At 34.9% G+C, this 17,439-nt stretch overlaps 2 protein-coding genes across 51 annotated transcripts in view; one reads left to right on the top strand and one right to left on the bottom strand.

Moving 5' to 3' along the window:
* LOC100650043 (calcium-activated potassium channel slowpoke) overlaps nucleotides 1-9,533 on the top strand; it is a 105,842-nt gene extending 96,309 nt beyond the window's left edge. For 36 of the 50 annotated variants that reach the window (XM_048408749.1, XM_020864743.2, XM_048408747.1 and 33 more), the window contains 8 exons: nucleotides 484-880; nucleotides 1,403-1,586; nucleotides 1,697-1,792; nucleotides 2,323-2,459; nucleotides 2,721-2,833; nucleotides 3,193-3,354; nucleotides 3,841-3,934; nucleotides 4,212-9,533. In XM_048408749.1, the coding sequence (XP_048264706.1) occupies nucleotides 484-880; nucleotides 1,403-1,586; nucleotides 1,697-1,792; nucleotides 2,323-2,459; nucleotides 2,721-2,833; nucleotides 3,193-3,354; nucleotides 3,841-3,934; nucleotides 4,212-4,292 (1,264 nt within the window). In that variant the 3' untranslated portion in view covers nucleotides 4,293-9,533. The remainder of the gene's footprint in view (nucleotides 1-483; nucleotides 881-1,402; nucleotides 1,587-1,696; nucleotides 1,793-2,322; nucleotides 2,460-2,720; nucleotides 2,834-3,192; nucleotides 3,355-3,840; nucleotides 3,935-4,211) is intronic. The other 14 variants (XM_048408761.1, XM_048408779.1, XM_048408751.1 and 11 more) reach the window with 2 other exon arrangements.
* A 945-nt stretch (nucleotides 9,534-10,478) lies between these two features.
* Nucleotides 10,479-14,339, bottom strand: LOC100645600. Its single transcript, XM_003397657.4, has 2 exons — nucleotides 12,895-14,339; nucleotides 10,479-11,900 (listed from the first exon to the last, which is right to left on the bottom strand). The coding sequence occupies exons 1-2, from the start codon at nucleotides 13,743-13,745 to the stop codon at nucleotides 11,492-11,494; spliced, it is 1,260 nt and encodes a 419-aa protein (XP_003397705.1). The 5' UTR covers nucleotides 13,746-14,339; the 3' UTR covers nucleotides 10,479-11,491.
* Nucleotides 14,340-17,439: the final 3,100 nt, after the last annotated feature.

Below are 17,439 nucleotides of genomic sequence, written 5' to 3'. Positions count from 1 at the left end.
ATATTGCAATAATCGAAATAGTTTTGCTGTTTAAGATACACACGCTCATTAACTGTCATGATATTTTGCGATCTCTGAATGAAAATTTTTCGTTAAATAAGAAAATATATATATGAAACAACTACTTTAGAGATAACAGTTGGCAATTAATGAGTTAATTTGTTAGGGGAAACATAGTAAAATAATTAAGGAAAACAAAGGATAAGTAGTTATATAACTATACTGCTTACTTAAGCTATAGTTTCAACTAGTATTCATTCGCTTGAGTATTTCAGGACTACTAGCTTTAATAGGATAGAATAGAATACAGCTAAAGAGCTGAAGTAAAGCTAAAAACACAAAAAATTAGTCATGAAAGATGTTATTACATCTACTTGCGCGTATTATATAAATCTAGTATTTTACTAGTATTTATTTTGTTATTTAATCGAGTAAAAGTGAACAGCGATTTCTGTATAGTAAAAGTGAAAATTATATTTTTAGGCCGACGAGCAGAGCCTCGGGCGGTACGAACGTGAATAACAACGGTGGTCTTCAAGTCGGAATAGCTGACGATCAGGCGAAGGACTTCGATTTCGAAAAGACCGAAATGAAGTACGATTCAACGGGTATGTTCCATTGGAGTCCATCCCGTAACCTCGAAGACTGCATACTGGATCGTAATCAGGCGGCGATGACAGTTCTAAATGGACATGTTGTTGTTTGCCTATTCGCCGATCCCGATTCGCCTCTCATCGGACTGAGAAACCTTGTCATGCCATTACGAGCTTCCAATTTTCATTACCACGAGCTTAAACACGTAGTAATAGTTGGGTCTGTGGATTACATCCGCCGCGAGTGGAAGATGTTGCAGAATCTACCAAAGATTTCGGTGTTAAACGTAAGAAATCTTTTATAATTATTCAATTTCTTTTTTGATTATTACTAACTATTAATTACTTTTTTATTATTATAATATAAATCTTCTTCAATTACTCAATTTCTTTCTTTTGCTATACTATAACATGAATCTTCTCCGATTATTTAGATTGTTTTTTATTATACTTTAAATAAATATATCTGCATAGTTTATTTGCATTTTGTTTGTGTCACTTTGAAAATAAAAATTTTCCGCTTTACTAGAATTTATGAATTTACGAAGTTTTGTATGTTTACAACATATAGACTCAAATATACGATTGTAATTATTTATCCTGTTTATTTATTTATTGCATAAATTTATCCTGTATATTCATTATATTTACTATAATCTATGTAAGGCGAATTCATATTATAACTTAATATAAGATCAAACGTTTCGAACTAATATAATTCTTTTTAACAACAATATATTATAAAAGAAGAAAGAAGTGTCAGAATTTAAGAATGAGCATTTGCAATGTAATTACGTGTACTGTGGTAGGGTTCACCATTAAGCAGAGCAGATCTGCGTGCCGTTAACGTGAATCTGTGCGACATGTGTTGTATCCTGTCGGCTAAAGTGCCTAGCAACGATGACCCCACCCTCGCCGACAAGGAAGCCATCCTCGCGTCCCTTAATATCAAAGCTATGACATTCGACGACACCATTGGAGTGCTCAGCCAAGGTTCGTAATATCCTCTCAATATAAAGCTCGTGTTTTAATGAACTTTCAAGTTGAACGACTGCCTATATCCTATCCTGTACATTTTATTAAATATTAAGTGGCAATTCCAGCAAATAATGAGCAAGGTAATTTGACCGCAGTTGGCAGCCCAATCGTTTTGCAGCGACGGGGATCAGTTTATGGAGCAAACGTGCCAATGATAACAGGTACATCTTACTTACTATTTTATATGAATATCACATGAAAACAATGTGAATCTATTTTTGTCAATCTTCTGACTTTCACGTCGCTTGGTAGCTGTATAAAAATATTTTAACGTAGAATTGTTGCGAAGAAAAATAATGCGACAGATTCGAAGACACAAGCTGTTTGGAAATAGATAACACAGTGTTCGGAAATAGATTCACAAAAGAATTGTTTTGCAAGAAACGAATAATATTAGTTTAATTTGATTGATATTAGTCTGCGTAACATATGTCATTGATGTTTTTTAAATGTCCAAGAAGCTGACAAAAACACATATTTAATCACAAAATCAAGTGCAAACATAGTTTCCATGTGCAATTAGTTGGCAATACATCGAATTTTGAAGTTGCTCTTTAATGAAAAATGAAAAATATGTTTCAGCTGAAATCTTCATATATAGGATAAAGAATTTACTTATTGTTTTTCTGATTGGTTTATTATCACTGAGGAAGTTAATACGCCATTTATATGTTCATGTTTTTGTTAACAGAACTCGTAAATGATAGCAACGTGCAGTTCCTTGACCAGGACGACGACGATGATCCGGACACAGAACTGTACCTTACCCAACCGTTTGCTTGCGGTACTGCCTTTGCCGTCAGCGTATTAGATTCATTAATGTCGACGGTTAGTAGTATTCTATGATTATAATGTTAGTATTTGACTAAAGATCTTACTGTGGCGTCGTATAAATGTTAACTACTAATATATAATTACTAATAAATTACATGAATTTCTCTGTAAATATAAATTAGACGATTGTGATAGCGTTAGTTGGTGATTTATCACTCTATTGTCATTTATTTTATTATTCATTAGAAACAGGCTTCAACTTCGTAACTTATATCTTTATATTAATCGTAATATTTGCTTCTATTTCTGTGACAGACGTACTTTAACCAGAACGCGCTGACTTTAATTCGATCTCTAATCACTGGTGGAGCAACGCCTGAGTTAGAGTTAATTCTCGCTGAAGGAGCAGGTTTACGAGGAGGTTATAGGTAAATCGGATGAAGTTTGACACATACATCCTTCTTCACGACTCACGGGGCATTTGCTAATTTTAAACATAAACTTGTCTAAGTATGCAATCTGTAACCAAGATTATGGTTACAGTGGTTGCGTGCTCTGACGAATGAAACATCCGAGGAGCGAATTATACATATACTCATAGGAATTTGTATTTTTAACTGTTAGAACGTGTACTCATTATAACCATTTACGGACGATAGTGTAAAAATGTTTCATACTATTTTAATGATACTTTTTACCAATGCCAAGTGTTTTTACTAACACCAGTGTCAATAAAAATGTATCATATTTCGAATAATGCACAATTGACTTATTTATTTATTTACAGTACACCTGATAGTCTGGCAAATAGAGATCGATGTCGAGTAGGTCAAATCGCATTGTACGACGGGCCATTGGCTCAATATGGCGAAGGAGGCAAGTACGGTGACCTCTTTGTCGCAGCATTAAAGTCGTATGGAATGCTGTGCATTGGTCTGTACAGGTACAGGTATCGGACTTTTTTCCTTCTCTCGATGGTATTTATTGGATTACTCTACACAGAATATACGCATATATTATATATATACATATATATATCTTTTTCTCTGAGAATCTTTCATCTTGCTGCTGCGATTATACTGCCATTGATTATTCTCTTACTATATCATTCTTGTACTTACTATATAACTTTTGATTTTTTGCCGCACACTTTTGCATTTTGCGTTTTCGCGTCACGAAAAAAAAAAAAAGAAACGACGATCGTAAGTTGCCTTCATCCAACAAATACCCATCATTTTTTATGATTGTCTCTTTGTATCACTTGTTTGTTTAGTGTTTAGTTACTGTTGCCAGCGTTTAGTTTAGTTTTAGTTTTAGTTTTATAGTTTTAGTTTTAATCGTACATATGTGTATATACATATAAATATTTAGCTTAGATTCGTAAGTTGTCTCGAAAGCTATGATTCCACATGGCTGACTTGTAACTAAATTTTAGGTTTCGAGATACCAGCTCATCGTGCGATGCTTCCTCTAAACGATACGTCATTACAAATCCTCCAGATGACTTCACGTTATTGCCTACAGATCAGGTACGAAGGGCTTCCATGTCTATTACTCGATATCACTCGATTATACTATTCGTTTGATTATTATTTTAATTATTTCCGATTAAGATATAAAAGTTTAAAAAAAAACTCGGAAATTTGAACGTCCGAAAATTTGTAGATTTGAATGTTTGAAAATTTGATTCTTTTCTCTTATCTTCTACATTCGCACAACATAATCATGTTATTATTTGATTTTAATTTATAATGATAACATTATTACTTTAATGTTAATATCATCTTTTTACTGAATAATCTGCAGGTTTTCGTGCTGATGCAATTCGATCCAGGTCTGGAATACAAGCCGAGCAGAGGAGCTCGGGGAAAGGATGACGCCTCCTGACTGTTGCTGTGTAGCGCCCTCACAGACGGACCTTATTCCTACATATAATTACGCAAAGGAAACGCATCATGCCGCCCGTCGTCCCTACTGAATCGACTTGTAGTCTTCATTGGCTGGCATTACGTTACGATGCCCTCAACGAATTAATCGCAAAACCCCGTCCATAGAACGAATCATCAACACGTCCGTTTTTTCTGCTGGTTATGTGTCGCCAGTGATATATTTCGTCAATACTCGTATAGCTGAATTCGGTTTCCCTCTAATAGTGTCCGCAGATTTCTCTGTTCCTTGTTATTTATCGCTAACGTGATTTATTTTCATATCGTGACCGGAAACATTTCTACGTTGAGGCTTGGTTGTGTAATAAATAAAAGAAGGAATACAACATCAAGTGATAAATGAAGAAGAAAAGAAAGAAGAAGAAGCGAAGGAAGAAGAAGAAGATAGGATAAGGATGAAAATCTGCCAAGGGAAATAAAAAAGAAGGAAGAGAAACGGCAAAGGGATACCGGGATACGGTATGATGAAACACGGTCCGAGGGTAGCTACACGTTAAGCTTCCTAAATCTTCGTAAGACATGAAATTATTAATCGTCTTCGATGTTGAAGGCCGCATAAGGACTGAACGGGCTTATTCTGAAGCGTAAAACGGTGTGTGACTATAATTCCACGCCCTATGCTTTCAGCAGAATACAGAAGTACAGAAGAAAACAAGCAAAAAAAAAGAAGATAAGAAATAATACTTAAAAAACAAATGCGAAGCAAAACAGCTTAACTATAAACGCTTGAGAACATCTTCAAGGCTGATCGCTGAGGAATTGTAATCGCCTTCGCGTCTTAACGTATACCATCGCTGTAGCTCATTCAGGATATGTAAATAGGTACAGAACAGGTGAATATGTTGTCATTCGACGGTAAACTATAAAAACAAAGACAAAAAAAAAGAAAAAAAAAGAAGCGGAACGAGGAGGAAAGAGGAAGATATAGAAGATACGAAACAATTGATTGAGATATAACTGCACTGACAGGACCGTTTTGGTTCCTTTCATGTAGATGCATTGTTCACTTTGCAAGACAGTCGTGTGTTCGTCTCCTGTATCGTGATTTTGTATCTTGCCTTGTGAGCAAATGGAAATATGTATACATATATGTACATGTATCTGTATATGCGTATGTACAGGGTGATAACTGCAACTGGAACAGATCGTAGCCTTGGAAAATGAAAGGATACCGACGATAGAGATACATGATTTCACTTTTCTTACGGTTACGTACTTTCTTTGCAAATGTGCCTCTATGTTTCTATATTAAACGATTCTCTTAATTAACTTGCGAATAAGAAACCACATTCTTATTCCATAAACGAAATAGTTTAAATGATACACTTTTCACGTTACGATGTGATTCGTAACTTCCTATGTATTGTGCAGCTAAAAGTTAGTATCATATTTAATGGTATGAATTTTCATCAGGAAGGTGAAATGTCTAGATTATTTATACGTACACGAGTAATACATAGATCTAGCAATTTATTTAAAGGCGTTTGCGAGATATTAATTTGTACATGTGAAATGATAGAAACGATTAATACGAAGCACTATATTTTATATTTGCATTCAATGAAACAGGTATAAGTGAATGTGTAGATATACGTCACGATATTTCTTCACTTCCTTCTTCTTTCTGTGTATTATGATATTCTCTTGTTTTCGCTTTATATTTGATTAAGAAAAGGGCTATAATCTGTCATAGGTGTAACAGTCACTCTGTACGTTTAGTTTTAGACTGAACGGTTTGCAGACGATAACGTGCATCGTTATGACAAGAGATAGGTGCGAACAGGAGTGCAGGATTACGTGTAAACTTTACCTTGAGTGTCTTCTTTTGCGGTTAACGATATAAAAAATCTCAATCAAGCACTTTGTACAGATTCTATACATAAACGCGTATGCATGCGTGGATGTATGTATGTATGTCTGTATGTATGTATATATGTATGCATGTATGTATGTATGTATATGTGTGAATATATAATAATTTAACGATAAAAGAAAAAAAACACCCTTTTTCCACACAACTTGAGTATTAATCGACTATGTATCGATACGACTATATATACATTACAGATATATATGCACATATATATGTATACATAGACACTCTCTTTTATATATTTTTGTGAAACTACACGAGTGTGTACATACGAACGTACATATGTGTACATACATCCATAGACGTATACACGTATGTATGTATGTATATATGTCTGTATGCATGTATATGTATATATATGTATGTATGTAAAGAAGCAAAAAAAAAACAAAGACGGATCAAATAAGGTATACATACATAAAAACAAAGGAAGGAAATACACAGATACACCTATACACAAATACTTCTTCCTTGCTCTTTCCCCCGCTCCGCCCCTCCCTTTTTTCTGTCACTAACCATGACTGAAACACGCACACGTAATGATACACATACGATACGTACGAGTGCATGTATATGGCAATGCAATCACAAAAAAAATCTGGTATGGATTCACAGACACAAAACATACACACGCGGATACGCGCGCATCCTTTCTTTCTGTCTCATATGCGCGCGCGTAACACATAGATAAGGGAAATACACACGAGAGAAAAGAAAAGCGATTATCACATCGATGAAAATGATGTACATACGTGGGAAGAAAGAAGAGTACGAAGCGGAATGAAAAAAAAAAAAGGGAAAGGAAACCAGGGGAAACGATTCGCGCGTGCGGAAGTATGACGAGTGCAAAAACAAAGGATGAAGGTATCGCGTGATCCGACCAAATACGATATACGCTGAAAATATATAAAAAAAACATCAGGTTACCGTGCTCGATCGTTCAATGAAAAATCAGACTAACCATTAATCGATTAAAAAAGAGAAATATATGTGCAAATGGGACGAAGCGGTTCGATTATTATCGGGGACAAGAGAAAACACAAAGTAGCTGTGGTAGACGCTGCCGTGTATCGCGATTACGAGTCGCCGCCGCCACCGCCATTGCTACTGTTTGCAATATCCATATGCACTATTCACTGCCACTGCAGTTCGTGTTATATCGTTGTATATAACTTTCTATATATGGCTCGATTAAGGCGAGAAGGGCCGGTGAGGCGTGCGAATCGGATAGCTTGATCGATGTATAAATGATAATACTAAACAATGTGCAGCATCAGCCGCAATAAGTGTCATTCGTTGCTCCTGATTTCCAAATATCTTTTTTCACTATTTTTTTTCTATTACTTTAGTATACGTAGATCTGCGAGAAAACGCCGATCAATTTCTATATTTTATTAATGTGGAATTAATGCGTTAATTTTTATCGATTGCGAATGTAATGTTAAGGATTATAAGAGAGATGAGCACTGTTACTGTTACTGACACGCTTTCAGCTTTCTTCGTATGTTGATAGATCAAACGATAAGACCTATCCTAGTATATATATATATTCCTGTTATTTGGTTTGTTCGATGTGAAAATTGAGTCAGTGAACGTTCAGTGGACGAAGCTTTTTGTATTTTGAATATCCACTGTTAAAGCAGTAGAAGAGGACTTTTTATTTAAGAAATTAACGACACACGAATGCATTAATTCACAATTTTTACACACGTAAATCGTTATTTCATATTAATTATAAAAATATGAATGCTAGATATGTTTATTTTCTAATTTGTATACAAATTCATTTTATTCGCTATCGTGAAAGATGATACAGTTAAAGCAATTGAAACTATAGTTTTAACAAAATTTCAGAACAGTATTTGTAGAAAATCAAATGGCGGAGATTAAGAGAAGCTGAAAGTGAGTCAGAAGAGTAAATAGTTAGGAGAGCGAAAGAGAATCGCGTTTTTCATTTGAACAATTACAAAAATTCATTTGTACGTTATCGTTCTCCGCTGAATGGACTATCCTGTATTTTTTTCTCTTTTTCTTTTTATCTTCGAGGAATCCTTTGATAACGAAAGGTCTGACTGGATATATAATTATAAACGAATCGCCTAATTTTTCATCAGCATATTGATGAAAATACATGCGAAGGAAAGAACGAAAATCGAAAGATAGTTTAGTGTTACTTATTTGATTTTGTAAAATTCGATTCTTTGAGGAGCGTCAGTGTTTTAAGAAACGAGTTTAAGACACGCACTTTAGAAAAATAAACGAAACAAATTACAATTCGTAATCGAACGAATATTGTTTTGGGGAAAAATGTTTGTTCACAGCAGTCAATTTTTCATACTAATTGTTTGAGGAAGTTAGCGGCTTGTAGAATCGCGTTAAATCAAGATGGAGGACTCTCGGTGACCCTGCCTCGCCTTGATGCGATTATATACGAAACAAAAGTTTGCGCGTTAGATTTTGTGGAAATCGTTCGTTAAGTGATTAAAAAAAAGAAAAAAAAAATGAAATTTGTCGGAGCCTTGTGTAGAGTTTTAGATGATTGGTCGAGATTTGCGTCGCGTGGGTTTAGCCAGGCAGATGAATTTTACTTGACAAACGAGTGAACATCCTTTCGAATTTTGACTTTCCTTTCTTATTTCTTTTTCTTTTTGTTTCTTTTTTATTAATTATAAAATACGGCCGTTAATTTTAGTTTGACCTTTCACGTACGAAATGTATTAGAAAAATAGACGATTGTTATTTTAGATATTACTCGATTCACTCTTACAAGGTAGGAACTCGTGCCTGGCTGCTCGCGAGATACAAATTACTCATGCACTCTCTTTAATAATTAAATCATGCACCGATTCAATCGATATCATCACCCGTAATCGTATTTTCGTGCGTCGCACGGATACACGTGGCGCATTTGTGTGTATGTGAGACGTGTGTATCTAAACGAAGTATATATAATTAACGTTAAAAAAGAACCTAAAAAAATGTGAAAAAAAACAGGAGGGAAAAAGAAGAGGAATAAAAACAAATCGAACAAAATACCAAAAATGATTCGAAATATATATATATGGGAATTATAAAATGTATAAAGAGAAGAAAAAAAGAAAATTAAGGCGCGCTGAGCGTACGCCACCTTCGATGCCTCATTGACCTCATCTAATGCTTTTTTATCTGTACATTTACAATTTGTGTACCAATGAGGAACGTTGTTTAATCATGTTGTTGATGTTATTGTTAAAGAATGAGATTCAATATTGTACATAACTATATATTCATTATAATTGATGATATAAATAATTATATACATAAAAGTAAGCTTTGGTGTTTCTTTATATCCACTGTGTTGTGACGTATGAAATTTACCTTATTATAATTAATATAAGAGAGAAAATATATATATACAAAACGTGTAGTGTACACTTTTTAATAACATATAAACATCGTATAAAAATACAGGAGGATTGAAGAGTAACATAATGGGAGGTAGATTTTGCACAGACAAATAATAAATAAATTTGAAGAAATAAATTTGACTTATATGAAATTATGAATTTTTTAAAATTTATGTACCTATTGTTTTTAACTTTTTCTTATATAAATTACGCCCTGACTATTTTTTTATAACAGATACACAATTAGCAGTGAATAGATACAAAAATCAAACACAATTTGGTATTGTAGTATCGCGGAAATATTAGATATACGATTTCTTTGATACTATTTATTATTTGTAATTTATTTTACAATAAATTAGTTATACAGATATTAATGAGACAGAAAACGATGGTTGTTTAATATGGAACAAATTGTAACAATCTTACTCTAACTTGACCACTCACGCAACTGGACAGCGCCAACAACTCAACCTCTCAGCTACGCTAGTAACTCACGCAACTCCACAACGCTAACAACTCCACTCTCAACAACGCTAACACCTCTCGCAACTCGACAACGCTAACTCTAACAACTCTACTCTTCGACTCCTCGATTAACTCTGACCTCTCGACTCACTCTCACTTCTTGATTAACCGCTCAACGTTCCCGATCAACCGCTCAACGCTTCCCGATCAACAACTCTTTGAATTCAAATCGTCCCCCTCCATTAGCGCTATTTTTTCCTTTCTCTAATCCCATCCTGTTAACGTTCCGCAAGAATTAGGTGACTTTGGTCACATAGGCTTTTTTCTATATAAACTAATAACCGAAGGATAGACGACATTGTTTTGGTTAGTTTCTAACCAGGTTTTTTCCTCACGATACTACAGTATCAAGTTTTATTTATTTCAATAACGATAATTATTCTTACAATAATAATTAAAACAATTACAACCTTAGATCTCTGCATTAAATGTAAAACTAAGCTTTTATCTGATAATTTGGCTATCGATGATTAGTGCTGACTGTCTAATAACGTACTCATTAAATCTTGTTTATTAATATTAATTTTATTTTAAGAGATAAGAACTATGTAGCTATTACTGTTTATTAATACCTTATCCATACAATAATAGAATAATTTTTTTACGACGAACATCAGCAACTAAATACCCATTTCAAAATTTAGAATGAACAAAATATGTGTAATCATAGCTATGTTTTAGTTACACGAAATGAAGTAAGTACTAGATCTTTGCTCATCCTGTACCAACAATAGTTCTTCTAATATTCCTCGTACTTCCATGAGGCAAATTAAAGCCGTGTCAATACAGAACTATAAAAACCACCTTGATTATTCCTATTTTTATTATTATTTAAGCTTCAAGGAACATCAATTGAATGATTCGTATTGATAATATCTTTTTCAAATAGGGAATGAATTCTATTAAATTGGTCAATACGCACATAATTCGTTTTCTAGTAAAATATCAAGTTCATATGAATGTTAAATTATAAAAATTCAGAAGTCACCAAATCATTCCTACCGCATTATTTAAACTTCCAGAACAATGGAATCACTCGTATTAATAAAATTTTCCTGTAATCTTTTTAATTAAATAATTCTCTACTAAATTAAGCAAATGTTTATTCGAGTTAGATCAAAGTAAAACTGCGAAATGTTAAAAAAAAGCCACTGTGATTATGTCTACTGCATTATACGAATGAATTGCATGGAATTGGTCGATATTACCAATTTTCGGAGCTACCTTTCGCTGTGCTCGCCGCTTACTTTCCAAGTTAGCGACTAATGTTGGTGCGTTGTGTCTCTGATGCCTACAGTGAATAGAAGTTCTAATATCCGTTATGTCGATTCAGTCTGGTCAAATTTTGTTTCTTTAACCAGCTACGTGGTCGTACAATTCTAGCAAAGCGTCCATCATTCTGTCTCTGTATTGAGGTACATCTTCTACCTGCTTGCAAACCAAAGGCGTTCTGTCTACATATAGAATGTTCTCCAAAAGTTCTGGTTCGGCTGAGAAGTATCTGCTAGCGGCTCGAGGTTCTAATAACATGATTGGAATGTTTAAGACACCGTGTGTGATACACATGACTCGTAAATCTTCGATGGATGCGGAAAAATCGGTCCAAGGGAAGATGGTGGAAATGTCTAAGCCAGCTTCTTCTAGAGCTTTCGCCATTGACTCGTGGTAGATCTTGAATAATTCTTCGCTGTGTTTTTCGCGCAGTTCCCGTGTTGTTGTGAATTGAAGGAAACATAGGATATCGTGGGCTGGAGGATTGTATCTGCAACAATAATATTTAATATGCAATTTAATTTAAGAAGAGAGAAACAGGTATTTGAAAAAAGAGAAGAAAGAAATTGCTGTGTTAAGAGATTTAATTTTCGAACGAAGTGCGATATTTTAGTATAATAGTAGAGATAATGAAGTTGTGTGTAAGAATTACAATTAATTTTAGATCAGTCCTTTTTACGCTTATTGGTATTGGTATTGGCTGTAAATATTTTTTTTTACTTTAAACATGCACAAATATGATGAACCTTTCAAAGAACTTAACCCGAACGTTTTTATACATTTTGCAAGTGTGAGTTATGAATTGTGACACTTCCTTATTTATCCAAACTAGGTATATTAATGTTTGTCATACTTTGATCTAGTTTTATTTGCGTTTCACTTTATATGAATCACTGTTGATCACTTGAATCACTATATGAAGTTATGGTAATCAATTTCATAATATGCACCGATATGCAGAGAAGATCAGAAATATTATATTTTTTTTGTTTACCTTGGACTTTGATAAATAAATTTATGAAAGTATGCTCTTTATTTTGTTAATTTTCTGTCTGAGTAATAAAATTTAGAACTTAAAAAGTGGAATTGTAATCAACACCCGAGAAATTCATATATGAAAATTAATTTATCAATCAGAAATAATATATACTGATACATTACAAATGATTAGAATAATATATCATTCATTGTTTTATACACAGTAGTTGCAAAAAGTATTTATAATTTATACACGATTACATTTATTATTACATCTGTATACTGATAAATTCTTAATAAAAATTTTTAATATAATTTAAGGAAAGAAAGATAGTTATTTAAGAAAAAAATTGATGCGTAAGATTTGATTCTTGTATGTAAAAATACTCTGCTTAAAGATACTAACTAACACTAACTTAAAAAGAAATTTCATCTACGAATACCTTTTGCAACCATTGTATTAAATCCTTTCCTTTATTTTTTATAAAAATATATCTCTCGATTACCTTGCAAGTTGAAAGTCGATAAGACAGCACTCCGCAGGTTTCTCGTCGATATCATATTTGAACAAGATGTTATTCGCCCAAAGATCTCCGTGGCATAGCACATTTTTGTGTTTCATCGATGGCAGTAATTTATTCGCATGATCAACGCACAAGTCAGTAACCTTTGTGCTAAACGTCTTCTTCTGATTCTCATCCAAGTTTGGTATCAAGTCTATCAAGGAAACGATGCCTTTTACAGCAGCGTCGAACATTGCTTTAGCTCTGCCATCCGTCAAAGGCCAAAGTGTCTCTTGCATGCAATGAGAGAACTCGTCGTGCAGACTCTTCTGGTACAATTCTTCGAAAATCAAAGACTTCGCGTGAAATTTTGCCAGAGTTTTCATCAAAGTTTTGCAGTGTTCGAAATCAAACGGTTTATATTTATCGGGCATTTCGTAGCCATTGTGGGCCATATCTTCTAGAACAATTACGTCATCTTCTAAACCAAGGAAGCACTCTGGAATATATCTTTTATCCAGACCATCTAACACCTCCGGGAAAACTGTCGTATAAAGAGCAACTTCTTTCTTGAATGTACCATATTGTTGGATAAAATCGTACTGCGGACTTGTTATTGGCGGCGGTAGTTTCGTGAAGAAATTGATATTCTTTGTTTCTAGTGGCGATTGCGGCGAGGCGACGGTAGCTTTTAAAGTAAAGTATTGGCCCATGAAACCGTTTACCTCGTCTATAGGGACTACCTCGTAAGTAATCAGCGAGAAATCCTCCATCGATTCCTTGTGAAGTTTTTTACGAATTATCTCGAAACATTCTTCGTCTTTGAGAATCTTCTGCGTGCTTGGATTACGCATTTCTTCTTCAACTTCTCCGAAGAGTATTTGTAATTTTATTGAACGTGGAGTTCTGATATTTTCGTTGTTTGACTTTTCCAAAAATTCTTAATTTATTCTTAAGCTTCTCTGAAATTCGAAGACTAGGTAGATCTTTTATAAATCTGTAGATTTATCGAAAGTAGCTTCTTGATATCTTTGTCGATCGATTTCTTCAAAATTCTTCCTCGATATCTCCGATTCTTTTATTCTCGATGTATTTCTTGATTTATTCCAGTTCTTCCAATATTCTTAAGCTTCTCTGAAACTACCTCTAAGCTCGTCGAACGTAGAGCACTTGGATATCTTCGTTTCTCAACAGCTCCGAAGATACGGAAGTTACCTCCTACTTCTTCCTTTTATACCTACTCGACGAATGGCTTGGTTTTACAATTGTTTACGGTAAAATGTCCGCGAATATAATTAACGTCTGCGACGTTAGATACGGCGTTGATATATGAGCAGAAAATGGAATGTAGCTTACGAGGAACAAAATCAAAGAGTACGAAGTTCTCTGACGATGGTTCGTGCTCTGGAGGATGTCTGCTTGGTATGTAATTCCGTTCAAGATCAAAATACCTTTATATATTGACGAAGAATCGCGTCACGTGTACGTTACGTACGATAAATAATAGCGCGTACTCGTGTCGCGCTATTTTCTCCTTTATTGGCTCTGATTGAGGCTAATATTAGACACGTTACAACAAGACATGTCCTGCATAAATGCGTGTAAATGGATCTGATGGCTCCTTATTGACACTATTCGTGTAGATCGATACGGGACGACGGCGCGTACAAGGAGCGGGAACAGTTTGATAATGTTGAAACGATGAGACAGTGCACTCGGTTTTCGTTCTGATTATTAAATAGATATATAGCTGAGCGTGGTCACGTGTTTCGACAACATCAGCAGACAGTCACGTTTCGCACGTGACGATCATCTAGTCAAGTACCTCGCTGCTCTCTACTCTTTGAATTGCTCTTCTGTACAGAACCCAAAGATTTTCCTTCGAACAAACGGTCAATGAATTTTTAATAGATTGCTGAATGAGGATACAAAGATCGGGTTATATCCGTTTGGTAATTTGATCTAAATTGAGCATGTATGTTTATTTTTAAACGGAGCAGGTGGTTCATTTTTAAATATGATATTATATGGAATTATTGTATAATAATAAAGGATAATATTTCTTTAAGCAAATATTTTAGAAAATGATATTTATTATCCAAAAGAAATAGACAGCGTGTCGTCCTGTTTGTACATTAATTATTGAATTAATGCAAATATGAAATATTGCATAATATAACGAATACAATGATCTTGTATGATACAATAATTTTATTTAATATTATGTTTTTTAATAGTACTTGTATTTAATTATATTCATTTGAAACTTCGTTTCAATCTGCATAGTCTGGTGTTTCAGCCTACTGATGTATAATTTATTTTAGGATATTTGCACAGTAGCATAGGCTCTTCGCTTAGAGCCAATTCTATTTTGCGACTTCTTTGATATAAACAAAATACAGAGTCTCTTTCAGTGATATTTCACACTTATGTTGTTGCAATATTTATACGTACTTTGAAACACAAATAATAAAAGTTATAGTTAGGGTAAAGTGTTGATTAAAAAGAGATTTTCGTGATTGTAGCCATTCTGCTTGCTTTACTTTGCAAATATAGCGATTCGATGAAGCTTAGCTGTTTAAATTCATTGAATTTTCAAATGCTTTTCAGTCGGTTAGTTGAAAGCATCAGTAAATTGTCACATGACTGACGCAGTTCTTTCGAGTTCTATTCGCTTAGTAATATAAATTTTTATGTGCATTCGTTAAAAAGATAAGTTATAATATTCGTCGGCTGATTTCTTAGAACAATTTGGTTTTGAAAATATAATTTTCTATTTAATTTATATTAATTTAATTTCTATTTAATTTATATTATATAAACTCGTATTTTATTTATTTAGTACAATAAGATTGGACGGTTTTTTATTAATTTGCCTTAATTCACATAAACTCGAACGCGCACATAGATTTAAGTAAAATCAAATTAAAATCATTTACTCAAACGCGATAACTGTTATTATAATTAATAACATTAATTTTTATATTGATTTATATTGATTTTATATTGATTTATATATATATATATGTCGGAGATGAAAGAACACCGGAGCCTCCCCTTTGGAGCGGTGGGAGGACCCCCTTAGCGCTGTAACCCAGATTTCATCATAGCCGCACTAAGAAACTGTTGTAATTCGATCCGACTGTACTTATTCGAAATTTATGATAGTGAGCTCGGGCTCGAGGTGACAACCGGTCGCCGAACGTAGTCGCGGTCAAGGGATGAACGTTTTACCTAACAGAGGCATGAAGTAACTCTATAGCTTTCCTTAAAAGAAATACTTGGGACGGGGCAGGACGGTAAACATTTCAACGATTTCTGTCCCGTGGCTCGCCACACGCAGACTTTGTCCTTCGGGTAAGACGATTGCCAGATGCCAACGCATCTTCACAGTATATGTTTAGCTGGGCGAGGACCCGCTACGAATATTAAATTTCAATTACACAAAGTCTCTCAAATAGACAAATGGCCTGTGCCCCAACTACGGGAAGATAAGAGAAATCTATCCTTCCACGAACGACGCTTCTCGCTAGCAATTTTCCCCAAGGACAGCTAATATCTTTCTCTAACCACCAACATGGAAATTGACCAATTAACAGCAACGTCAATTTCCCTCACCCTTCGAGCGAAGACTTTTCTCCGCGAATCCGATGATCTCGTGCCCTTAGGCACACCCATCATAGTTTTCTTCGACAGCATCACCGCGACGGAGAGACACTCTCTAGTGCGATCTCATCAGTAATCGACCTGTCTTTCGTATACGAAATAATTGCCCCAGTGCTCTAACATATAGTGTAACTTAGACGCAAACGAAGGGTAAAGTCCAGTATCCGTTGACCGCGGAAACGTTGCCGGAGCCGAGACCATTGTCATAGTGCCGCGAATATCGAAACCTTGCGATTATCTATCGACGCTGTAAAGCTCTCTAATTTGTGTCAATAAACTCAACCATTGTTACGCCGCACCTATGGCTAATTCCAACGAAGATACACCGAACACCCCCACCCACAATCCTGACGTGCATCCGACATATATATATATGAATTAGCCATATATTAGCCTCGTGCCTATCTGACCATGTTATGTTTTTGCTACCTGAGGTGAGCGCATACAGGGGTTTCATCATCTGCGAGAATTTAGGGACGAACCTACGGAAATACGAAGCTAACCCAATGAATTGTCTGAGCTGAGTGACGGTCGTTGGCGCGGGTAAGGAACTTAAGGCGTGTATTTTACCCGGGTTGGGGCGAACTTCTCCGTTATGGATTATATATCCCAAGTAAAGTACCGTTGTTTTCAGAAAAGAACATTTCGCGAAGTTGAACGAAAATCCGGCTTTCACAAGAGTATCTAGTACGGTGTTCAACCTTTCTAGAGCTTGATCTATCGAGTCGGCAATAACTAAGACGTCATCTAAATAAACGACGACGTAAGAATACGCAAGGTCGCCTAAGGCGTTAAAGATGGCCCTCTGAAAAACGGACGGTGCATTTTTCAATCCGAACGGCATCGTTACATACTCATATTGTCCGTCGGGTGTAACGAACG

Source organism: Bombus terrestris, chromosome 9 (genome assembly GCF_910591885.1).
Source record: "Bombus terrestris chromosome 9, iyBomTerr1.2, whole genome shotgun sequence".
Lineage (NCBI taxonomy): Eukaryota > Metazoa > Arthropoda > Insecta > Hymenoptera > Apidae > Bombus > Bombus terrestris.
Note: the sequence above shows the minus strand (reverse complement) of the source record. Positions and strands in the feature narration are given on the sequence as shown.

Bases quoted from the DNA above. Each gene is read 5' to 3' on its own strand.
- LOC100645600 (XM_003397657.4), bottom strand. From the start codon at position 13,745: ATGCGTAATCCAAGCACGCAGAAGATTCTCAAAGACGAAGAATGTTTC. The intron at 11,901-12,894 runs GTAATCGAGAGA...TTATTGTTGCAG, and splicing joins ATCGACTTTCAACTTGCAAG to ATACAATCCTCCAGCCCACG.